Here is a 26546-nt window from a genome sequence, read left to right on the forward strand (position 1 = left end):
AGAAACAAGGTGATTGTGCTAGAGGTGGATGCTCGATATCAGCAGACTTGGTGGATGTGCAGTAGTTTTCCAAACATGACACTGCTGTTAAATACAGCTTAAGTTCGGTGCTACACATATTACACAAGCATGTCTCTGCCATTGTTCTAAAAGGCAAAATGGGATCTGATGCAGCTGGGGCTTTTAAAGCCATTTTTAGCAGGCAGTGCACATGTAGGAAATCACAGACTGATGGGGGAAAGTTTTTTTTTAAACCAGGCTGTATACTGCTTTAACAGCTTGTTTGCTGTTCACCATCTTGTTCCTAGCAATAAAGCAAAAGCCTCCACTGCGGAGTATTTTAACAGGTTGCTTATAACTGAGAGTGGAGATACTTTCATGTGCAACGCTTTTGATACATTGATGTGTTAACAGGTTTTATGAAGGATTATAACCATAGCTTCCACAGAGCTATCAGAGCCAGGCCTGTGGATGTGATCCCTTTAAACTCTGTGAAGGTCTGGAAAATCAAATCCAAGGATTGATTTAAAATTAAAGACTATGTGCCTTTGCTCAAAAAGGCAGACCATATCACAGTGTTTATAACAAAAGAGATTTGAGAAAGGTTATCATCAGATGATCATGAGTGAAATCTTCTTAATAGCTGAAACTGTGGGAAAGGAGGGGGTACCCACCCATGCTGTTTAATAGACTGTGGTCATAAAGTAATGGAGGGGACATTTCACCCTGAAGATTTCAAAAAGTGAATCCCAGTGCGGACAGAATCTACAAGACTGACAAAATCATTGCTGTGAAAGTGAAAATAAACAGTAGCCCAAGTCCAGGTCATGTAGCAATTGGAGTTTGAGTCAGGGTAAAATAAGGATGGCAGATGGCAGTTTCTACCTTATGCTAGCCAGCAATCTCGGCACCAGAATTTTTCCCACAAAACATCTCTAACTTCACCATAGACTTGGTGAGACCCCTGGAGCTCTCTGGCAAGTAGGTCAGGTTGGCAAAAATACAATACCTGCACAGAAGGAATAACCTCAGTGAAGACAGCACCTTTGAAATAGCAAGGTAAGACATGGCTTACATGGCATGTATACTTTGCAGAAATCCTGTTTTTACTATCCCTTGCAGTGTTGGTGGAATGTGCAAACCATCTTACTAACACCCACAACAGAGCTTCAGCCATTGACTTTCCAGCTGTTGCCCTGGCCTGTAGCCTGTCATAAAGAAAACAGCATAAAATGGTTGAAAATCCTTACCTTGTCTCTTGTAATGGTATTCATAAATGTATTGTGTAAATAAAAGTTAGAACCCAACTGAAATTTTGTGTGTGTTCTTCAACTATTCCCCCAGTTTTGTTTTTTTTAAAATGGGCAATATAGACTTCAAAGTTTTTATGATGATTTACTTATTACACTAAATACTACCAGGGTGTGGTGTTGGGCTTTTTAGGTAGCTTTCTTTTCTAACATGGTGTGTGTGCTGCTTCTCAGTTCTTCTCATTCACCTTTAATTGTTCAAGACATCCTGGTTTGCTGCGTTACCTGTGACAGAAGAGGGAACATTCACTACAGCTGTGGCATTAGTAAAAACATTCCAATATTAAGGTATTCTCAAGCTTAAAGGCATGTTGGGCAAACTGTTGGGGATGGCTACTGCGGCCAGTCCCAGGCTGCTCTGAGCATATGTGGGGAGACAGCAATGACAAAATGGTGGCTCCCAGGGACCAAAAAGGAGGGGATGGAGCGGGGAAACCGATGAAATGGATGGAGGGTGAGGGAGTTCAGGGCAAGTGGTGGTGAGAGGTGGAGGGGGCAGATCTCTCTTTAGGTGCTGAAGAGCAGTGTGTCTGGTCCAGGATGAGCACCATCCTTGGACCCCTCGCATACAGCTCTCCAACCTACCTGCATCCCCTTTTGCTTTCCTGAGTTTTCAGAATGCTGCATGGTGCTGGTTGTCGTGCTTGTTCTTTGGGTACCGTGTTCTGGAGTTGTGCTTTGGCACTTTGCTGACCCCCTGAAGGGGAGTTTGTTGTCTTGCCTTTCCTGCCTACATGGCTGCTGTGTGCAGGAGGCAAGCTGAAGGTGTGGGATGTTTAATTCAAAGGTAGTTCATTGCACAGTGCCACTCTGAGCCAAATGGCTTTCATGGGTCATTAAAATAACTAATTTCACTGATAAAATGGTTATATTTGTAGACCTGGTTTAATTTACATCTGCTTTGTTGTAAACTTCTCATCAGAATAGACAAATATAAGCAATATAGTGTATGGAGTTTGCAGAGTGTACTGGATCTCAGCAGGCTGCTGTGTTACAAGCATAAGGACTGTTACATGTGTTGATACTGCTCTTTATGACTCATTTTGAAAGGTGCAGAGTTACACTGCATAAGGTGATTTTTTGACAGTCTCTCTCTATTGGCATCGTGAACGGCAGCTTTTATTTATGTAATGATTTATGTAGTTCAAATCCTGCTGTGCGGGACACGCAGCACCCACACCAGCCAAGTCTCTTTAAAAAGGCAGCACTCCAAGTGGAGGTCCACAGTCCTCCTGGAGGTTGCATGCTGTGTGTGCATATTTGAAGGAGGCTTGGACGAAATGCACTGGGACAGAGCCTGCAGCTACTAAAGAGCAGTGAGGTTGGGGTCATCACAAATGCTCCCTGGCAACGTCACAGGAGTCTCTGGGGCTGTGCCCTAGCCTCTGCCTGGTAAGGACAGCAAGCACCCCAAAGGGGGAAAACCCTTGCTTCACAGGATGTTGGCCATGTTTTGGTGGCCTTTTGGGCAGGGGTTAATCTCAGGCTCATCAGATCCCATCATGAGAGGCTGTTGCCCCTGAGCACAAGGGCCCAGCAACGGGCAGTACAGCAATGCAAGTGGGGAACTCTGGTGACCTCCTTGGTGCCAGTGGAGCATCCTCACTTGGCTCCTCTGAGAGCTGTCAGAGCAGAAGGACTTGCCCCTTGTCTGTGGTGGGAAAGCCCCAGAGTTGGGAGGGATGTCTGGAGGCCACCTCTTCCAACCCCCCTGCTGAAACAGGGCCACCTAGAGTCAGTTGCCCAGAACCACGTTGAGATGGCTTTTGAAGATCTCCAAGGATGGAGATGCCACAAGCTTTGCTAGTGCTTTTTCACCCTCGCAGTAAAAAAACTGTTTCCTGATGTTCAGTGAGAACCTCCCGTGTTTCAGTCACAGCCTGCAGAATGGATTTCTGCTGCACTGTGGACCTCCATGGGCTGCAGGGGGACAACGTGCATCACCATGGTCTTCGCCATGGACTGCAGGGGAATCTCTGCTCCAGTGCGTGGAGCACCTCTTCCCCCTCCTTCTTCACTGACCTTAGTGCTTGCATAGTTGTTCCTCTCACATTTTCTCACTCCTCTCTCTCAGCTGCTGTTGCATAGCTTGTTTTACCCTTTCTTGAATATGTTATAGCCAAACTGCTACCAGTATTGCTGATTAGCTCAGCTTTGGCCAGTGTTGGGTCCATCTCGGAGACAACTGGAAGTGGCTCTGTCTGACCTGGGGGCAGCTTCTGGCATATTCTCACAGAAGCCACTCCTGAGCCCTTCCACTACCAAAACCTTGCCATGTAAACCCAATACAAGAGCTCAGAACTGGCCACAGCACTCCAAGTGTGGCCTCACCAGTGCTGAGTAGAGGACAAGGATCACCTCCCTCAACCTGTCTTCAGTACTTTGTGTAATGCAGCTGAGGATTTTTGTTACAAGATACAAGCAAGTTTCTTTCAAGAGAGCTTGTACTGGGGGTGTTCTGTAAATTCAGGGTGGAATCTGTGGTGCCTATGCACATGCGTGTCAGTAGTTTAAACATGGAAGTGTTTCCTTTGCACACTAAGAGCCCAGGTTATGTGGCATCCAACTCTACCAATGTTAAGTTTAAATACTCAGTGTTCTGTAGATGGAGATGGTTCTATTGGGAATATCTGGATTATTTTAGAATTTGTTTTAACTTAGTTGAAGGAGGCAACTTTAAAAGTAACTTTAGAATTTTTTTTTTTTTTTCCCCCAGATTATAAGGTAACATGTGTATAAATGTTCTGGTTTATTTTTTCTGTCCTGTAGTTTAGGAACATATTTTTATTGTTTCCGCACAGAACTTCCTGTTGTTTTTAAATATTTTACCATTCTGTGTAACAACTGATTATATTTATGATATGTAAAATAAATGCAATTTATTTATATTTTAAAGCAAATTTCTGGTCCTACAGCAAAACCTGAGAGAAAGATTTTAACTTTGTCGCATAACACCTTGCACTGGGTACTTCGGACACCTTTCATCTTAATGTGCTCTGTCTGGTTAGGTGATAATTGCGTAATAGTTTCTTTGTGTGCACCATCTGTAAATGGAGACCATACAAATGCTAAATTATCTGTGTTGATATAAGATGTGGCATATTTCAGATACCAAGAGGGAAAATATACAATGCATTTTTTTTCAAAGTGCAAAACTATTGTCTTTGTGAAGGTTTGAGTTAGATAGGAGTAACATGCAGGTAGTCTACTGCAGGGTAGAGAACTTTTGTCCAGGAAGTTGAGAATCTTGGGAAGGTGTGAGGAGAGATGGGAGGGGAAAGAAGAGAAAAATACCGATTTTTGTAAATGTCACAAAACTTGGATAAGGATATTATTGTGGCTTCCTCTTATTCTAGGAGATGTACCGTGTCTCTCCTAGTAAATAAATTAAGAGAAAGTAAGAAAATTTCATTAGTATTTTGTTAGTATATTTTCTCGCAGTGTGTGATAATGTGCAGTTCATTCTGGTGTTCTAGATTCATGTAATTTGCACTTCATAAGGAAATTTCTGGTTTGACTGAAGTACTTAAATACCGTAGTTGAAAAAGTAACAAATATGGCTGGATGCTTCTTTGATTAATAAGCAGCCCTGACATTTCAAATGTGAATAAAACATTTAGATTTGGCTTATTTGCAAACATATTCATTATGAAAATATAATTGATACAACAGGAACCAGAGCATGAATCTGTCCATTTTTAAACTCCTGTAAGTATTGTCACTGCGCTTATTTTATATTTGGTGTCAGTTGTACTACATTTCTTTCTCCTGTCTTCTCAAAGCAATTGAGGTAGTTGGGTCATTATCTTGATTCACCAAAAATGGAGAATCACTTGGGAACGTACTAGTTTCTGACATTTTAACTGACTATAAGTATTTCAGTTATGGTTGCAGAGTTCTGTGGGGTTTTGTTTTTCTTGGAATAGAAAAGGGAATTCTGTTTGCTTGACATTATCATAATACAGGGAACTGTTTAGTTTTTCATTTGGAAAATTAAAACAAAGACAAAATAAGTATTTGCTATGGAGGTAGCATTGTTTACTTTGGAATAGCACAATGCAACATAGCAAATCAAGGTTGACTCACTTAAGGTGAAAATAAATCTTGCACTGGCTTGGCACTTTATTCTACTTTGTAGTAGAAACTTGGATCACAATCCACAGAATTAAAGGAAAGCTGCTTTTCACCAGACATAGAAAATCAGCACTTTTCTAGGCATGATGTAGTCAGTGCGGTACCTGTCAATTGATCTCAGATACTAAAATGTAAGTACAGTAGCTGCATTGCCGTGTATGCTGTGAACAGTAACACTTCAGCAAACCTGTTTAAAACACATAGCTAATTATATGGGATCTGACAGTTAGGCAAGTTTTCTTTTTCAGTCAAGGAACACCCTATATAATGATCGATAGTTTTTGCATGCTTTATGGAACCTTAGTAGAACTGCCTGTAGTGTTTCTCTCTATGTGCTAAAAGAGTGAACAGTTGAGAGCAGTTGTGGCTTTCAGCTCTTCTTATTACAGTTGTCCTCCTAAAGTTACAAAAAAAAATTCCATATTGATTTGTCTTGCAGGTCAAGTAAGAACTATTTGCCTATCTCTAGGAAAGGAAAGTAGTTTGCTCTCTGAAATAGGGGTGAAATTGGAGACTTGGAATATTAGCTCTATAACAGTAAAACTTTTTTGGACTGAAAGTCCATGCACATTTGTTTATACAATGCAAGTTCCAAATGTTGGTATCAGGCTGTTTGCTCTCTTTCTGTGTGAGAGGAAGTCAGTGTAGTAGCATCAGTGTCACTTTTGGAAAGTAAGTAAGACTCAAAGTGAGGGATGAAGCCTTCTTATGGAACAAAAGCTGTGAGAAAAATTGCAGTAGGAATCAAACAGTTGTTTTCAGCAAGGACAACAGGCCTGCTGCTGTAATGCTGCAAGGTTCTGAGCAGTGAAAGAACAAATAATTCATGTGTCTCTTTTAGCTGGAGACAGGAAGGTATCATGCTATAATCCAAGCCAGGTGAATGAAAATGTAGTGGATGGTGAACTTCATTATTAATAAGGCAAAGTTACATGAACTGGAAAGTATGCTAAGTTATTTCTTGCACCTTACCAACTGTTTTTGAATTAGCTCTTATAATTTCCACCTGTCAGATGGTGGAGAAATTTGAGACATCCTTCTGTTTTTATCTAATAGCTTTCTTTTCATCTTTTAGTTGTGAAGATTATGTACAGACCCAAAGTCACTTTTTATTGGAAATTTTCTTACCTTAAAAGCTTAGATCTTTTTCTTCTTATGTGTAGTGTTTGAAACTTAATCTTCCAGTCTACTTGCTGGATTGCTACACATCATTTTTGTGTCCTGCTATTCTTCTGTGTACAGCCACAGTGCATCAGATGCAGACAAACTGTTTTCACTCTAAAAGCCCAGTAGAATCTGGAACTAAACTGTCAGTAACTTCTCTTAGTTTGATTTTGAGTGCATTCTCTCCTTAACCAATCTTGTCAGCCGCTGCAGCCACTCAGTATGTTTTTTCACTTTCTGCTTTCCCCATACGGACTTCTTAAATGTAACTGAAGCTATCTGTAAGAAACGAAAACATTCCAGCTTTTCTGATAAAATCTCCACTCTTTTGATGCCTAGAAGATAGCAATGGCTAAGCATCAGAATGGCTAGTTAACCTGAATGTAGGTTAATGTATTATTCAGTAGCTACTGATTTACTTGTTTTTTCACCAAGATGTTAGATGAGTTAAGAAGAGATAAATGAGTTATGGAAAGAATGTTGTTAGCATTTTCTAGGTTGGATTAAGAAATCTAGGCACTCTGCTTAAGTGTCTCTGCCTTTTTTCAATCAAGGTGTAGGTTGTTCTAGCAAAACTACTGGGTTACTGATGTATTTGAGAATTAGAGTCACTGTGCTACAGCATAAGCATCATCTTTAACATTTAGAATACATGTCATCTGGAAACTGGTACCTTTTAAGACTGAGTATGTGGGGAGTCTATCTCAGAGAAACTCTGGTAACCAGAAAATAATCTTATTTACCACTAAAAGTACTTTGATGCACATTTTCTGAAGTTATAAAGGTATGTAATGAAATTTAGGAGGCAAGCAATTTACCTGTGTGTATTTTCTTCAGGAAATTGTATATATGTAGACTTCTTTTCTCAAGGGTGAACAAATCCAGTTTGGTCAACCACATCAAATATTATTGGCCCCTGACCAATATCTTGGTGACCCTCAGCTAGGCTTAATTGCATATTTATTTTTTTTCACTGGGGAGTCCAAAACTGGACAGAGCATTCCAGATGCGGTCTCAAGTGTGAAAGTGAGGCACTTGCTGGCTACACCCTTCCTAATACAGTCAAGGCTGCTTTTGGTCTTCTTTGCTGCAAGGATATATCCATCTTTTAACTTCCCATTTTCTTTACAGAGTGCCAGTTGTGTCCAAATACTTAGTAGTTTTTAACATATCAAGACTTCATACATGTTACAAGGAGGTTGTTTAGGGAGATCAGAAAGACTTCCAACATGTATGTGTTTCAGTGAAGCAAGTTAATGCCATGCATAATTGCATATACCAGCACAAATAAAGCCTATGAGAATCTTTTTCTATGATTTTCATTAGAATAGACAGCACATAATATACTGAGATTTGTACCTTCTAAATTTCACAGAAATAAATTAATAGATATTCCACTGTCAATCCATTAAACAGTTCAGTCCTTGCAAATTCTCTTTGTAATATAAAAAAAAGCTTTCAAAGTATCTTGAGAGGCAGATTTTCTACTATAGTAAATGCTCTCAAGCCAGGGACAAATGTTCTACAACAGAAAATGCTGTCAAGCCAGGGACAGTCTTAAGGTAGTCTTAAGAAGAGAGAGGGATGCTATCCATTGATACATAATGTGTATCAGATTATAGCTTAAAAACATACAAGTCTCCTGATAAGTAAGAAGTCCTAAGCCACCAATTTGTGGCTGGTTTAGGACCTGAAGTTATTCAAAATACTAATTTTTAAAAATTCTTCCATTGTAAGTTACATAATTTTGGGTTCCAGACCTTCATGTTAATTATTTGGCCAGCTCTTTACACCAGAAAGTTTTCATTTCCTTGAAATAGTTCAAAAAATGCTTTTCAGTTATGGTAATTCAGAGGATACATCTACACAATACAGCACAGACAGAGCTGAATAAGCTATGCCAGTGTTCAGGGCTCACTGAAGCTCCAAGGCTGAGTTATTTACTCTGGTGCCAAGGAGGAGTTCACATGCCCTGCCCAGAGCATTCCAGATAATTCATGTCTGAATGTGATCAGTAAAGAAGCTTTACACTGAAGTGGTTTCAGTTCACAGAACTTTGGCTCATTTTGCACCTCATCCAAGATAATTTCTACCTTGTTTCTGGTGCTTTTTATTCTTTTTAGTCAACGCTTCTGAGCAGAATGCACTTCTACGCTTTGGAATATTATTTAAGTATTATGTAACTTCAGCATTCTTTTGTTTTTTTCCTATGCTCTTTCAGGAGAAACATAAGCAAAGGTAAGGGTAAGTTAGGATATAAGGGAGGTTAGGAGGACGGTATAAGGATAAGCAACGCTTATTTGGCTAGAGAGCTGCCAGATGCAGAATGACAGAAGATGTAGATGAGTATGATGAAGTTGCATCTGGACACAACTACCTATGCATCCTTGTGCCCTTCCACATTCCCTGCCTGTTGACATCTTAAGTCTGTTTTAGTTGCATTGTAGTTCAGAATTAATCTTGCATTCCCAGTGCTTTCTTCTCCATTTTGCAGTGAGTTGGCACCATACCAAGCAGATTTCCAGGTGCAGCTATGGTGTGAATTGTTGCAGCTATTATTGCTGGTTAACTGGGGACGACTGCTGTAACAGGAATGTTATGAGGGACACCAGCCAAATCTCCAAAATTCAGACAAGCAATTATTTATGCTCAACTACTAGCCAATGAGTCTGTTAAAAGCTAAGAATCAAGCATTAATCAAATACATTAGTTAAGCCATAGGTTTACAGTACCATAAGTCTGATGGTTATTGTTGGCTCTGATGGCTATAGTCTTTGATGGTTCTTAGTCTCTGAGGTCAAGATGACCAGGCTTGTGAGCTCTTTGACACAGAAAGCTGGAATGAAACTGGGCATTTTTTGTCTTTCCCCAGGCTCCACTGGGTGTCACTGGCATTGTCACTGGCATTTATACACCTCTGTGGGCCAAGACCAGTCTGGTCCAAAGGCAACCTCATTGGTGTTATCTGTTCTGGTTTCTTCAGAGGGATATTACCTATTTGCAGAGTGCTTTCTAGTCATCTTATTTCCTTCAAATAGTTGCAGACTATGCCAAGCAAGCAAATATGACAAATTACTGTACTTCCAATTCTAATTCAAACAGTCTTTTTAGGTGTCTGGGTGTAAGACAAACAAGATGTTTTCATTTTTCTGTTTTAAAACAAGCAGTGTTACATCTGGGAGCAAGAATAAAAGGATATGTTTCACAAATAGCCTTTGCACTACATGGAAAGAAAGCTCAGTCAAAGATATATCCAGTCCCTCCATCTTTAGCAGCGTAATCGCTAACTCATCTGCTGACCTGCATGACATACATCCTTCTCTTGCAAAATAACATTGCAGATTAAGGAAGATAGAAATTGGAGAAACTGGTGAGATTTTATCCAGTCCATTCACTGTTTAAGCAGATTACATACAGTTATCCTTTCAGTAAGCCTACAGTTATCCCAGTTGTAAGCCTATTTGCATGTCTCCCAGTTCAACAGGGAAAGGATTTACTTTAGCTCACTAGTTTGTTTTAAGCCAATGTTTTTATTTACTGGTGTCAGTGTTATTACATTCTTGTTGAAATTTCCTTCCTTGATATTTCCATAGCTAAAAGGCAACTGTAACTTCTGTATTTAGTAACTGAATGGATTTTGCATAATTCTTCGTCTTTTCTGTTATATGTTTTTCAGACCCTAACCCTGACATGTTTAGAACATTCTTCTCCAAATAATTTCCAGTGTGTCAACAGTGTTTTTAACTAAGATTCTCAAATCTCAGAGCAGTGTTCTGTATTTTAGTAAGTCAGGAAAAGAGTATCATGTAGTAGAAATAGGAGCAATGGAGAGTAAGTGTCCAAAAGCTGGTATAAAACTGTCAGAAGATGTGATACTTTTTTTCTTTAAACACTCCTATTTGACATAGACATATTAGTAAAATTTTCTAGCATAGGCTTAGTTTTGTTGGTTGCTACTAATTACAAAACCACTAATTTTTTATGAATATAAAATTTCTATTGTACTGTAATGCAATTCTTCCAGCAAAGATGGCAAAAATGGAATATAAAATTTCACTTACTTCGAAGGTATTGCATATATAGGGTGTCATCACATAGTTATCCAGTTACTGTAGTTCATACACTAGGTACTTCAGTTCAGTGTTGTAAGGATTAGGATTATAACGTCAATATCAATGCTGTCTGCATGAAAATCATGTGAACTATGTGTAAGCCTGTAACACTAATTCCAATGTTTTGAACTGCTTCAACTTCTCAGAAAATTAAGTAGTATTGAGATTTATGCATCCCTAATTGAAACAACCCAAAGCTTTAGCCATTTGGATTCTGATCATAGATGGACTTTGAAGTAATCTTTACGTAGTTCAGAACAAAGGGAAAGCTGTCTCTTCCTTTTCTTTTTCCCTCAGACACAGAATTTCATATTAGAACTGTTCTCTAATTTGATGTAGCATAGCAGGAACATGATGGTTTTTACTTTTAGCTGTTTGGGCTTTCATTCTGTAGATGTTCCTAAATTTAAAGGAAATATTTTAATATTGCACCACTTTTAGTCTCTTGAAAGCCCTAAGCAGCTGTGCTAAGAGCCCTTTAAGAGCTTTCATAAGTTTTCATCCTTCTAAGCCCTCTTTACTATCCGGTCATTATAAACTCTAGTTTAGCAAATGGTATTGATGGGAACCTGAATCTGGTGTGGTGAGGTCATTAGAGGGTGAAACCTGTGTTTCTCTCTCTACTTGTACAATTCTGATGTCTTAGTTTTTACTTCCCCCATCCCTACCCATTGGGGAACCCTGGATTATCACCTGTCCCATTGTCTGTTTTTCTACTACTGCTGAGGTGATGGGTAAAGGAAGAAAGTTAACAACATAGTCAGTGGGGTAATAATCCAGGCATGAACTGTTTCCTTCTCTGCACCTGGTGAAGAAATGGCTATGTGAAGCATTTGGAAGATGTCATAGTGTATTACTACTTTTATAACTTTTAAGCATGAAGTGTTCGGTGGCATTTAAGGGTAATCACAGTATAAGTAATCAATAATAATAATGGCAGTTTATTTAATAACTGTCATAGTATATCTGAAGTTTAGTTATGACATGGGCTAAAGCTGAGCTGACTCTTTTCAGTAGTGCCCAGTCACAGGACAAGAGGCAACAAGCTCAAACTGAAACACAGGAGGTTCCCTCTGAACATGAGCAAAAACTTTTTTACTGTGAGAATGACCAAAGAGGGGCAGAGATTGTCCAGAGAGGTTGTGGAGTTCCAATTCTTGGCTATATTCAAAAGCCATCTGGACATGGTCCTGGGCAGAAGGCTGTAGGTAGCCCTGCTTGAGCAGGTCCCTTCCAGCCTCTGGGGCTATACTGTGATTCAGTGAAAGTAACACAGGAAGCATCAGAAACAGAAAATTGGTAACACGAAGGTAACACAAAGAGAACAGAAACTTATTTCCTATAAATATAGCTCATTCTGTTAATAAAGTAGATGTCTCCAGCTATAATGTTTTGACCTTTTCATTTTATGTTTTGATCTGTTGAGTGATGAAAACAAATACCACCTCCATCTTCACATCAATTTTTCTCCCTTTGTTTCATTAGATTCATGTACACACTCGCTCTTTTGATGAAAGGACTGCAGCACAATATCATATTAGGGGAAAAAAAACCCCAGAACTCACTTCTGAAGCAAAATCTAAATCTACTTTCAGAATCATATAATTGGTGTAGAAGTGACAGACACTTTCGTATAGGTAGTGCTCCTGCTTTCACATTCTTCCTCAGAAAGCACTGGCTATTAGGCGAAGAGCCTTGAGTGGTGATCAACAGTGCTTGAAGTATTACATTATGTCCTGTTCCCACTCTGTCCTTGACCAATAGGCAAAAACAAGGATGAAATTTCATAAAACTAGTTTGTTGTCAAGTATTTTGAAAGGTGTGAAGAAGCAGCATTGTACATGTTAGACTTTGTAATTAATTCTGCTAATACCAGTCTTGCAGCAGAGTAAGATCTTGGCTCAAGCTAGAAATTCCAGTTGGTATTGTAACTATCATTCTGCATAGAGCTATTTTTCGGAGATCATGAACATGCTTATCCCAGCCCACGAAAGTTATGTTAATATCTTAAAGACAGGTGCTGCCTCAGCAAGGGAAAAGTACCCAAATACTATTTAAGGTAGGTAACACTTGACTAACTCTGACTTAAAAGCCATAGTATATTTGACTTAGCAGTGTGAACATTATCTTAGAAAGCATACTAAACTTACAGAAATGTTGTGTAATTTTTTTATCAAAACTTGTTTCTGGCTAAACACAACAAAATACCCATCCCAACAAGGAAGTTCCCATAAACTTCATCCTAGTGAAGATAGAGACATTTTCATTTCTAAAAGAAACAAATTATAAAGTCAGGTAGCTTGTATCCATCCATTGCTGCACTCTAGTCGTGTGAACCATCCCACCACATCTCTGTGATCCCAACAAGATTATAACCCCCCTGTAATTCCTTGTGTTTATTCACCATGCTGTGTGTGAGCTCTTTGTATGCCCCTTGGTGTATGAGTGCTTCAGAAAGACACCTCAGTGTACTGATTTCCCAGAGAGAGTCTGGATGGTTTCCTCATAAAGATGCCTTGTAACCACTTCCTTGCTCACATGCAAATGCTTGAGGTGACCCTGCTTAAGCTTCATTTTGTTGATTATGTGTTCCCTTTTATTCACATCACCCCAGGCCCTTTGCCTGTCAATCCTGTCCAACACTCCTTCACAGGGCTGCTGGTAACTCTTTCCCTCCTCACGTTGTTCCTTGTTTAAGTCTGTTCTTACCAGATCAGCCATCCTGCTGGCAAAGATACCTCTGCCCCACTTAGTGAGTTGGATCCCATCTCTCCTAAGCAGATATTATCCTCAAAGAGAGTCCTGTGGTCATAGAAGCCAAAGCCCTGTTGCCAGCGCCAGTTCCACAACCATGATGAAGGAGAACATCACCTGGGCTTTTGCACTCAGAATCTCCAGTGGACAAACTAATGTCTTAGAATAGCATAAATATAGTTGTTTGATGATTTGCTAGTTTTGTTTATTGTAACAGTTGTACTTGCTAGTCTTGTCACAACAAAAACTCTTCAGAAGTTTTGTTTTGTCCTGTTGTTTGTGCATGTAATCTTGTTGCTGATGTCTACTGATGTGTAGGGCTGATGTGTAATGCTGATATATTGTCCACCAAGACTAAATACAATTTTGAAGTTTTTGCAGGTAAAATCAGTAGGTAGATCAAAGTGAGAGAGTCATGAAGTAGGCATTCAGCCTAAGCATCCACGTGCTGTCTGTGATCTGCTGGAAATATGACATTTCATTATGACAATTGTTGACTAGTACTGTTCTTAGGTACCTAATAATCTAATTGGCAAGACATTGCTTTTTGATCTTATGAACTTTCTTTGAAGGAGTTACCAGGAGTTACCACTTGCATTGGTCCCTTCCAGTGTGTATCTCTCTGTACTTCCCCCTTCTGTTATTGTGCTATTGTAGGGTTTTGCTACTGGAAATTATATGTGAATCCAGAGAGTCAGCTTATATATTTTATTTTGTGCCATTCAGTTAACTATTATTCCTCCCATAAATCTGTGAAAAGCTGAAAAAAGAGTAATGAAATTCATATTGCTAACTGAAATATTTAGCAACTAGTCCTCATATCAGCAGAGTCCAGCTGACTACTTTGGTATCACTAAGAACGTTGGAGAGGACAAACAATCAAATAGTGTTTAGTAAGAAACTGGTGTTCCAACAAGAAAATACATTAGTATCTAAAAATTATTTATAGTATTCTTTTTTTTTTCCATGTGAATAACATGTACAAACAGCCTTCTGCTTTATTGCTAACACATATAAATGGTTCCTTTGAATTCATAACATTGCTTGTTTGAAGGCAATTATTCATAAAATTTTTGTTTACACAAAAATTGAAAAGGAATGCTTATCTAAAATGCTAGTGTATTATTGAAACTTGTTTCCATTTATACTATTGTTGAGGAAGGAAGCATTCTGTATTAGCTGTTGAAATTTGATGTTCTGAGAAGTTTTCCTTTATTGTGAAACACATTATGTTGCCAGAAATTCTTAATGAGTATATTGGTGATTCATCATTATAAATAGATAAGATTTTAAGATTAGCCTTTTATTCTGACCATTAAAAGCCTGCCATTACTGCATGTGATTACAAGATCTAGTTCACTTTACCTTCTGTGATGTTTTATTTAGCCTTCTAGAGGAGAAAAAAGAATTTTCCTGCTGCACTTGAAAGTAAATTACAGGCTTTCATTTTCTGCATTGAATTAAAGCCTGCTACATCATTTGATCTAGACAATAAAGCATATGTAGCTGAGCAAAACTTTGCAAACTCTGGTAGCTCAAAAGAAGTAAATTAGTTCAGGGTGAAGTAGCCCAGGAACAAAATAAACAGTATTCATTAATCTGACACATTTTAACAAACTTGTTTGGTAAGTAATTGATCAAGTTAGTCTCTGAAACCATTCAGTCTTTACAGTTGAAGTCTAGCAAACAGAAGGATTCCAACTGAGAATTTGGGTACATTAAAAAGTCTTTAGGGAACTTAACACACAACATGAAATTGCATAGAATATACAGGAAAAGGGTAATTTGCAGCATAGTAGCTTTGCCTGAGTTCTGCCCATTAGACTGAAGAAATACTAATCTTGTCACATTCAGCAGCTGGCCTTGGGCAATATCTTTTTCCCACTTGGAGGGGTTAATTATCCTTCTTTTCAGTATGTGGCCTGTTTAGCTTACATTCACATGATGCAACAAGCACTGGCTATACAAAGCAAAACCATTAACGGATGGGTGTGTCCAACTGCCTAATTAGCCAGAATAAAAAGGATCTTTGTCAAACATTAATCTGTTGCTTGTGATACACCTGACATTAGGCAAGATGATGTCTTTTCTGCTGTAATATGCAGTCCCTTTACTTATATGCAGTATCAGTGAAAAATTGAGAGACTTAATTCAGGTTATAAAAATATGTTCATGTAACTGCTCAGTATTGATGCAATGTAAAAGAACTACACTGACTACCTCACTAACATGATGCTAGAAAAAATTACGGTGAATAGGAAGACGATAAAGGTTGACTGTCAAACATATTGGATGGTATCTACAAGGACAAATCTATACTGTGTAGTGAGCTATAGTAAAGAATTCCATTTAGGATAGAGACTTAGAGCAGAACGATGGAAGCAACCTAAACACTTCTGAATAAATTGATATTGAGCCATTAGGTTTATTTTTGCTTAGGCAAAACTGATGGCGAAGTTTATATTACACAATCATGCTTTAGCTGTCCTAGTTTACCTACTGATAAATCAGTCTATAGAGCAACCAGTTAACCTATCAGATTATTACTAAAAGCGTATTACAGTCCTGAGGTAGAGAAGCACATCAGATTGTATACTTAAATATAGGACTGTCACCAAATTGACAGTGTAAAGATAAAACAGACACAGTCACCAAAACACTTTAATCAAAAATGTATGTGCAGTTTACAAATTACATGGCTTCCCTGTCCTGTGGATGGGAGGACATAGTCTGAAGTTTGGTAGGTCAGTGTAGCAGTGCCAGCTATATGTTGCGTAGTCCTAGGCTGGGCCTTGGGGCTCTCCAGGGTCTCTCCAGTTCTCTCTGAGGGTTCTCTCCCACCTAACCCTGGCTTCTCTATGATGTGTCCTGATATCTCTCTGGACATCGTCACTTCCAGAACTGGGCAGAGAATACCTGATTCTTGACTATGCCTGTTCAGCATCCCTCAGCGCCTAACAGCAGACTGTCAGCTGTCACTGGCACTTGCAGCCTGCCCATCTCAAAGCTTCTCTGCAGTGACTGACAGCTGGTTTACAACCAAAGTATCCTCTGTTCTTATAATGAAGCTGCTCCCTTTTCCTAAAGGCCTCACTCTGATGTCAGCCAGGCACAATCCATGACAACTGCTGCAAGGAAATGACCACATTATCTTTCTCAGTTAGATCAGAGTACCTGACTCAGGTTTTTTGAGCATCTTGAATTGCAGCTGTAATGATCAGTTTATTTAAGGTCATACATTTACCTTGTGAATGAGTTTGGTCTAGTGCACTTAAGAATGTCTTATATGGCACAATGTCTTGTTAATTTATGTGCAGAAACTTTAAGATGGTTGCATATTGAAAAGTAAACAAAATTTTCTTTCTGGATATTATTACTGGAAGTTGAATGTTCCATTAATATTGGAATTAAAGGAAAAACTATTTGTTTTTTGTTAGGGTGGACTGATACTGGAACTGTGGCACTGATTTTAGCATTAAACAACTTTACTATGGACTTTAAACAGCATTTTCTGTAGGCAAAAAAAAGGTATGAAATTTACTATTTTACAGTAAACATAGAATCACAGACTCATAGAATAGTTTGGGTTGGAAGGGACCTTTAAAGGTTGTCTACTCCAACCCCCCTGCAATGAGCAGGGACATATTCAACTACATCAGGTTGCTGACAGCCCTGTCCAACCTGACCTTGAATGTCTCCAGGGATGGGGCATCTACCACCTCTCTGGGCAACGTGTTCTAGTGTTTCACCACACTCATTGTAAAAAATGTCTTGCTTATATCTAGTCTGAATCTACTCTCTTTCAGTTTAAAACCATTACCCTTATCCATTGCCAGCTCATGTCCAGCTTTTCATCCGCCAGTACCCCCAAGTCATTCTCTGCAGGGCTGCTCTCAATCCCTTCATCCCCCAGCCTGTATTGATACTGGGGGTTGCCCCAACCCTGGTGCAGGACCTTGCACTTGGCCTTCTTGAACCTGATGAGATTCACATGGACTCACTTCTCAAGCTTGTCTGGGTCCCTCTGGATGGCATCTGGTCCCTCAGGCATGTCAACCACACCACTCAGCTTGGTGGTGTCTGTGAACTTGCTGGGGGTGCACTTGATCCCCCAGTCTATGTCATTGATGAAGACATTAAACATTACTGGTCCCAATACGGACCCCTGAGGGACACCACTTGTCACTGATCTCCACCTGGACATGGAGCTGTTGACCGCTACTCTGTATGAGACCATCCAACCAATTCCTCATCCATCAAACAGTCCATCCATCAAATCCATATCTCTCCAGGTTAGAGAGAAGGATGTTGTGGGGAACCGTGTCAAAGGCCTTACAGAAGTCCAGATAGATGACATCAGTAGCTCTTCCCTTGTCCACTGATGTAGCCACTCCATCCCAGAAGGCCACTAGGTTGGTCAGGCAAGACTTGCCCTTGGCAAAGCCATGCTGGCTGTCTCGAATCACCTCCCTGTCTTCCATGTGCCTTAGCATAGCTTCTAGGAGGATCTGTTCCATGATCTTCCCAGGCACAGAGGTGCGGCTGACAGGTTGGTAGTTCCCAGGGTCCTCCTTTCTACCCTTTTTAAAAATGGGTACAATGTTTACCTTTTTCCAGTCACCGGGGACTTCACCTGACTGCCATGACTTTTCAGATATGATGGAGAATGGCTTGGCAGCTACATCAGTGAATTCCCTCAGGACTCTGGGATGCATCTTGTCAGGCCCCATAGGCTTATGTATGTTCAGGTTCCTCAGTCGGTCTCAAACCTTACCTTCTCCTACAGTGGGAGGGACTTTGCTACCCCAGTCCCTGCCTTGCGGTTCATCCACTCAAGAGGTGTGGGAAGCGAGTTTGCCAGTGAAGACTGGTGCAAAAAAGTTGTTGAGTACCTCAGCCTTCTCCTCATCCATTGTTAACAGTTTGCCAGTGTTGTGTTAAAGTGTAAAGAAGTTTGGCGGAAAATAAACCCCATTGCATTCCACCTTGTCCTTCAGATATCAGAGGGGCTGGGGGTGGCTAGGCTTAGATTCTGAATGATGCCCAGTTCAGCACTGTAAGTCTGGTCATGTTCAATATGTTGAACTATCATGATTATGCATGCACTAATAGCGCACTGTACTTTCAATTTAGTTGTGTTCAACTACCTAGAATGGCCAGACTTAAGGAGTTTGGTTGTGTTTAATGAACTATCACGTCTAGATTAATGAACAGTACAGTTTATTAAAGCAAGAGGAGTACAGGTTCTTTTGGATTGCTGGTGATAAATACACTGTCTACAAAGCACGTACAAATAATAATTAAGTAGACTACAAGCACAGTAAATTATGGAAGAACTCTATACAGATTTCTAAGTTTCCTGGGAAGCACTTGGTATAACTGAGGGTTTGAATCTTACCTAATAGGCATCCCTATGTGGGGGAAGAGAGATTCAGCCTGTTGACTGATCCCAGAAGTCAGTATGTCCTCCCGACTTGTCTATGATGGTATCTTCCTTAGCATTCCTCCTCGCTTAAGCCCTTTTATACTATTTTCTTATTTTTAGGTGGAGCTTGAGTGACTCTAGTCACAGATACCTTTATTATGATTGGTGTAAAATATCACTTTTAAAGGTATATGCTAGAGAAAATTCAGAGCGCATGGTCAATGAGGGGTGTTCGCACCTTGAAGGCGGGTAGGTTTTGGGATGCAGGTGTGTTTTGGTATTATAATGAGATTATAATGAGCAAAGTTCACCCAGAGAATGTGATTTAGCATGTCACTACTCTGGAACTGGGCACTTATGATATAAATCAGAAGCAAAGCCATAGCATTGACAGAACCCCATTGTTTCACCTCCTTGCTTCAGCAGATTTAATGCAGGGACCTTCCATTCTTGTTCCAGTAGTTCCAGTTCCCCATCCCTGCAGTGATATCAAAGAGCCTGGCCGCGGTGCTTCCACTCTGCTCCACCCTCCGTGTTGTTTCTCAGAGTCAGCATACCAAGCTCCCCTGGTGTTGCTAACATCTAAGGTTGCAGGTTATATTGCTTAGGGGATTATTATGGAACAGATTTCATGTATATCCACTGCATTCCATCCTGGAGGTTCACCTCCTCTTAAGAGGGGGACATATCAATAAGTCACCTCCAGCAATCATTCCACAGCCAGTCATAATCATCGGGGGGGGGATACGCTTTCTTTGACGTTCCTTTTCTGACTAACATACCTATAGAAGCCCTTTTTATTATTCTTTGTGCCCCTTGCCAAGTTCAGCTCCAGCCACACCTTGGCTTTGCTGACCCCATTCCTACACATCTGGGTAGCATCCCTATACTCTTCCCAGGATACCTGTCCCTGCTTCCACTGCCTGTGCATTTCCTTCTTGCTCTTTGGTTTGACCAGTAGGTCTTGACTCACCCATGCCAGTCTCTTGCCTTCCTTTCTTGATTTCTTACACCTGCAGATCGAGAGCTCTCACACTCTATGGAAAGCGTCCTTAAAGATCTGCCCTGTCTGTTCTGCTCCCTTGTTCCTGAGAGCAGTTTTCCACGGGGTCCTGCTGACTAACTCCTTGAAGAGCTGGAAGTTTGCCTTCCTAAAATTCAGGGTCCTGACTTTACTCTTCGCCTGACCCATATGCCTCAGGACTGCGACCTCCACCAGTGCATGATCACTGCAGCCCAGGCTGCCTCCAATCTTGATGTCACCCATTAGCTCACTTGCACTGGTGACCAACAGGTCCAGTATCACATCCCCTCTGGTAGGGCTGTCTATAACCTGGCTTGAGAAGTTATCCTCAATGCACTCCAGGAGTCTCCTGGATTCCCTACAGCTTGCCATGCTACTTTTCTAGCAGATGCCTGGGTGGTTGAAGACCCTCAGCAGGACAATCCTGTGAGTGCAATGTGTCCTGCAGCTGGAGTAAGAAGGCTTCGTCAGTAGGCTCCCCTTGATCGAGTGGCCTGTAGTAAACACCAACCACAAGGTTCCCCTCATTGCCTTGGTCTTTAATTCTTACCCATAAGCTTTCAACCTGCTCATGGCTATTTTCCAGAGACAGCTCTTCACAATCTATCCGTTTCTTGACATAGAGGGCAACCCTTCCACCCTCCTTCCTTGCCTATCCCTTGTGAACAGGTTGTAGCCATCAATAGCCACACTCCAGTCATGGGATTAATCTCACCAGCTTTTGTAACTTTCTAGCAGGACAGTAGCTTTCAACTCCTCCATATTTATCCTGTGGACATCCATTTTCATTGTTAGGATTTTTAACATTTTAATAGTCATCTGTGAAGTTCTGCTCCTTTTTTCTATTCATTTTGTATCCTGATTTTTGTCAGGCATGCCTGAAAGAAGTAGAGGGTTCAGTCAACATCGTAAGTCTGAGAGTCTATTGTTTAATCTCAGATAGGTTTGACCAACAATTTCTCAGTCTTCCTGAATATTTCAGAAGAAGCAGTTAAATCTGTCAGGTACCATAGGCATGGTTCCATGGAGTTTAAACCAGTGATGGTCCCAGTTGGCAAGGTCCTGCCCCTATTCTCCATCCCCATCCCAAATTTGTATACCTGTTTCCTGCTTTGCAGTGACCACATTTGAATGCAACATGAGTCAGAGGTAGTTGGAGGGAGGGACTGCAGAAACCCAGCTTTAAATCAGCTTAAACTGCTGTGGAACCCAGCCTTGAAAGGAAGGTCTGTTGTTGCAGCTGGTTCCATTGTCAAGCAAGGAGAACACTGAATTTTCTGATTGCCTCTGAGGTTTTTTTTGGTACAGTAATGAATTCCTCCTCCTATATATTGGTATGCCCCTGAACAGACACATTTTTTATTATGGTTTTGTCTCAAAAAATATTGTAGGGTTTTGGGGGGGGGGGGGGGCAGAGTTTGTTATTTGTTGGGAGACGGGGCAATTAAAGTCCAGCTTCTTCTCTCTCAGCCGTCTCGGTCTATTCTGTTAAACTGAAAAAATCACCTGGATAGGGCATTCTAAATATTCTTTCATATAAACCTCTTTTATTATGCATGAGAATGCTACTCATTTCTAGTGACATTGGTCCTCAGGTTGCCAAAGTATTCTGTAGCTAATATAGATTAATAGAGATTAAGGGCAGTAAAATTTTTGGGTCACAGAACATTTGGTTTACAGACTAGTAATTTGTATTTGTTTACTGTAATTCTTCACAGAAGCATAGTCTTCTGTTTTGAAGGTACCAAGTGAGGAAGAACCTGCCTTATCTGGTTATTATTTTCACCAGTTAATCATCCACTGCTTAAAACAAATTAAAAAAAAATTTTAAAAAAAGTAATTCCTGATTTTGAATTAATTTTGGTTTGTCACCCAGTCAATTGTATTGTCATTTATGCTGTGCAAAATTGATGAATCCCATAGTTTCCAGTCGATGTTTCCTATGAAGACATAAGTCATTCTTTGTTGTCTTCCTGATAAGTTTTCTTTGTAAGGCATTTTCCTTGATTCCCGAACCATTTCTGTATTGTATCCAAATTTCCATTGTTCCCTTTAAAGGTCAGGGCCACGATCTTAGGCACTTTTCTACTGTGTATGTATTTCTATATGGTTTTAGTGTTGAAAAGTTTCTTCTTAGATTTTAACTACAGTGGCTGCTTTAATGCTTTCTACTGAAGAAGGTTGTTTGAGTTGCTTTTTCACTGTGACTCATTAAATGCTTTTCACAGTTTGCTTTCCAGATTACAGCCCTTCAGTCTGTGGCCTGCTAGAAGTTTGACTTTGATTTTGAATGTAGAGAGTTTTTAGTGTAATTCAGTAAGGCAGAGAAAAACAGTTTTGAATGATGACCAGTTATTTACAAGCCAAGAAAAGATTTGCTGCTGATTTTTCTGAGTTATTCCTGAAGTGACAAAACTCAGAGAAGTGACATGTTTCTGCACATGTAAATAAAAGATATTTTGAATACAAGTAAGATAAAAGTAAGATAAAAACCCATTTGTACTAACTCATATGCTAGTAGTGGGAAAAACCTTTTGGCTCATAACCACAATTGGTATTAGCTAATTTTAAGATCCAAATAGAGATAAGTAACAAATTAGTGTACTGATATAAGTGATGAAATAAAAAAATTAATGCACTAACCTTTTAATTTTATGTCTTAATTTTATTCAGAGATCACAATGCAGACATCAGAGACTGGGTCGGATACAGGTTCGACTGTGACTTTACAGACGTCTGTGGCTGGCCAGGCAGCAGTGCCCACACAGGTAGTACAGCAAGTACCAGTTCAGCAGCAGGTAGGTGGCTGTTAGTTTTGGGAAGATTAAAAAAAAAATGCAGGAAGGATAGTTCTTGACAATGTAGTGAAGAACTTGATTTTGTACAAGGGTGCTAAATGAGTTCTTTTGCTCTGCTTTTATCAATTTTATTTTGTTGGACTTAAAATAGTCAGAGAAAGGCAAGCTGTTTTCAGGATGTGTTCCTTAATTGGAGCATCTGACAAGCACCAGTAGTACACATATATGATTCTAACTGTAGGTTATTATGGAATTCATGTAATAGCTCATAGAAGTGTACTTTAATTTATGTTACTGAATATTTACATTTTTTCCTTTAAATAATGAATAATGAGTATTTTTCTGATATCATTGGCTATATCATTTCTCCTTTCATTTGGACATCCAAGTAAGTGGAATACAAATGTAAAAATGAAAAGCACTGTCCATTGCATCTCTAGGCTTGAATCCCTGCAGATCTTTGCACAATGTTATGAAAGTATTTGTGGTATGACAATAGGTAATTCATGATGTGCCCTTCCCAGAGAAGTAAAAAGACTTCTGTAGGAGCCAGCACAGTGCACACCTGTTACATGAGATGGTCACTCACCTATGTAGCACCCAGAAGCTTTGGAAGGAGTGGTGACAGAAGAAAACGGGGAGGAAAAAAGGAAAAGTATGGAGGTAGAAAACAGGGACTGAATGTGAAAGCCGTGACAGCTATCCAAGACTTTTCCGGAATACACAGAAATTAGCTGTCCATGTGATGGGTACTCTGGGTGACATCTGATGTTTTTCATCAAAAACTGACTTCACAGTTTCAGAATCAATAATATGAGAACTGGACATAGTTTGTTAAATAGTGTAATTTGTTTCTGTGCCAGTAGAGCACTTTTCCCTAAATTAAATTTTTCAGCATTTGTTAAGCTTAGTTCTAAAATTCTAGGTGGTGCATTTTTATGTATATGTTCCACAGTCTTATACATCTCACTAACATTTTTTTCCTGAGGTGCAGACTTAATTTATAATGCCTTATAGTTCCATTAGTATAGTTTCTGCTTATATCTTGATGTATCTTTTAGGATGCAAGCTTGTTTTTAAAAAAACTGATGCAGAAAAGCATTGAGTTTGGACTTAAAAGATTTTATTTAAATTCTTGGCTTTGTGTATTTTCTGAGAATTCACTGCTAGAGAATCAAGAGTTGTTTGAAATATTTTGTCCTGAGTTCAGACTGTTAAATAGCTTGCTTTCTCTTTACTTGAATGTTGATTAGGATAGAGGCTTTTGAATACTATGTTAGGTTTTAATTGAAGCTTCCATGATGCTTGAACTTAGCTAAACTTTGTAGGAGATTTTGTCTGGTTAACTCTTTTTTAAGGTTTGTGAAGTGCAAGGCTTTTTTTCTTTATGAAATATGATCTGATAGTTTGACTGATTTTTATGTTCTTTCATGATGACAGATGTTTAATAGATGTAGTTTATGTGATTTGTTCTTTGTTATTCCTGTATTTCAGCTTTTCAGATAAAAGATGGCAATTTGGTAGTGCTACACAGTTGCTTGTTTTAAGCAATAAGATATACACACGATAGTCTAACATTGCATACTGAATTTTATCCATGTGAAGTACTAATCAGTGTGAGGGATTGAAGACTGGTAACCAGTTAGTGTCATACAGGATACTTTATAGTATTGTAGTTCTAATGATTGGATTCATTGAACTGTAAGGATAGGATCTTCTATGAATTACTGTTCTATTTTTGTCACAAGCAAATGAAAAATGAGCCGGGCTTTGGTATTTATAAACTTAGCTTGTATAAAGTTTCTACCTTTCTGAAAACTTCTAGGATGGAATTGGCTCCTTATTTTCCCACGTAGATAACACATTAATCTTTGTCACTGACTATCTACATCTTTTCTGAAATTATTCCAGTTGTCCTTTATTAATGTAATACTCCTGTCAAAATACAGAAGCCCAGGAGTAGATTGGTTTTTTCTTGCTTGATCATATATTGCAATCTTACATATATTTCCTTTAGTACTGCTGCTTCTGAGTATTCCCTTTCATTGAATACTCCATCATTATTTTGTATTATTTTTCCCTATGGGGATATTAGATTATATTTTTCCAGCTAACTCTTAACACTGACCATAGGAGCTAGCATAATGTTTCAGAAAGGAAAGCTAAGGGATCAACCCAGCCAAGGAAGAGGAGTTTCTTCAAAATTTTGCAGGGATTGAAGATGCAACAAGAATGTTGGGAAATTCAATGCAGACAGTACTGCAGTGATTAAAACACGGTATGTGTGGGAGATTTTGTAGAGAGAGAGGATAGATTACAGAAGTGAATGTGTAGTGAGGAGAAAAGGAAGAGTGAAGATGTGAATGTTGTATGCTAGCAGGAAATATGATGAAGAGTGTAGATGGGATAGGCAATTCAGTTGTTGGGTTAAAAAAAAAAAAAAAGAATATCAAACAACAAGAAAATCACTGTGTGGAGGAAATTGTAGGTGTAATCTACCCTGAGGAATCTCTGTATAGGTCACAATTGTGTAAAGTTAATATCAGCTTTATGTACATTTGATAGGAGTGGGCCAATTTGCCTAAAGAAAATCAGGAGAAAGAGTGCTAATTTCATAAAGTTATTCTTTTGATGACAGAAGGAGGGCTTGTTATTTCTGCACATTCAAGGTTACCAATGTTGAAAGTTGGAGGGAAGGTTTTAGGTGCATAATATATAAGATATGCTTTCATTTTTTTCTGTGGTTTATAAGAGACATAATAATGTCAGCTGTATCCAAAATACATGTGACTATTCACATTTGGATTATATTATCTTGTGAATATAATTTACTAAAACAATAGAGCACTTCTTGAATTTTGTTAAATTCAGAGATACTGTAACATTAGTGTCTGTGTATATGCAACAAGTTGGTGTATGCTGAAACTTCTGTATTATCATGTTTATAGTAATTTATTAGTACTTTTTAGTGAATAATACCATTTTAGATTAATTTGGTTTTAATTGATATTAAAGCAGGATATAGTATTTCATTTTGCCTAGTGAGGTCTTTGTTTCCCACGTTTCCATTCCTGTATATACACCATACTTAAATGACATCTCATGCATGCATTATTTAGGGTTGTTTTCATGGTATCAGTGTTTTATTTATGCTCACAAAATGTATGATATCTTTTTCAAAATGAAATGCTTTTGTCCTGAAGAAGAGCAAGCTGAATAAGTGGAAGGGTGAACTAAGAGCCTTTTTCCTACAGCTGTGTTGCTACTGAAGCATCCTGTCTTTTGAGCAAACAGCAAAGGAGTAACTTTTTATATTTTCAGCTAAAACAAATCCCTGATATGCATATAGCTGGTATAAATATGGAGCTCATGAAAGTCTGCTGTGATGCTCCAAAAATAGGGAAAAAAAGGTGCCATTAATGAAAACCTGGGCTTCCCCTCTGGTGAAAGTGGCACTGGTGGCAGCTGGTTTCATGCAGCACAGCAGCTGTCACTGTGGAGATGGGATAGAGGGTAATAGTAAGGGGGCAAACATGCCCACATGACCAAAAGACCAAAAAGGTGGGAGTGTAATTGAATTCCGTTTTAATAGCCCAAGGAATTTTCTTAGTCTTTTGTTTCCTCAGATACGGGGATTTTTCACTAATGTATCATTGCTTTTTCAACAGGCACTCTTTAGCACAGTGCAGTGAGCTTCTAAGGATTCAAAATTAATCTCACTTTGTAGCTTATGCCATGCAATGTGGAAGGGTTGGAGAAATAAAACTAAAAATAGTCATATAATTTATTTTATAAAAGTCTATCCATGCATCAGAAGTTGAGAAA

General features: G+C 39.2%; 1 protein-coding gene across 4 annotated transcripts in view; it reads left to right on the plus strand.

The window, feature by feature from the left end:
- Positions 1–26546, plus strand: part of RFX3 (regulatory factor X3) — a 131881-nt gene that overhangs the window by 43082 nt on the left and 62253 nt on the right. For all 4 annotated transcript variants that reach the window (XM_030004312.2, XM_030004310.2, XM_030004309.2 and 1 more), the window contains one exon: positions 22597–22721. In XM_030004312.2, coding sequence (XP_029860172.1) covers positions 22605–22721 — 117 coding nt within the window. In that variant the 5' untranslated portion in view covers positions 22597–22604. Of the gene's footprint in view, positions 1–22596; positions 22722–26546 lie in introns of those variants that run through there.

The sequence above is a fragment of the Aquila chrysaetos genome, chromosome Z, assembly GCF_900496995.4.
Source record: "Aquila chrysaetos chrysaetos chromosome Z, bAquChr1.4, whole genome shotgun sequence".
Classification (NCBI taxonomy): Eukaryota; Metazoa; Chordata; class Aves; order Accipitriformes; family Accipitridae; genus Aquila; species Aquila chrysaetos.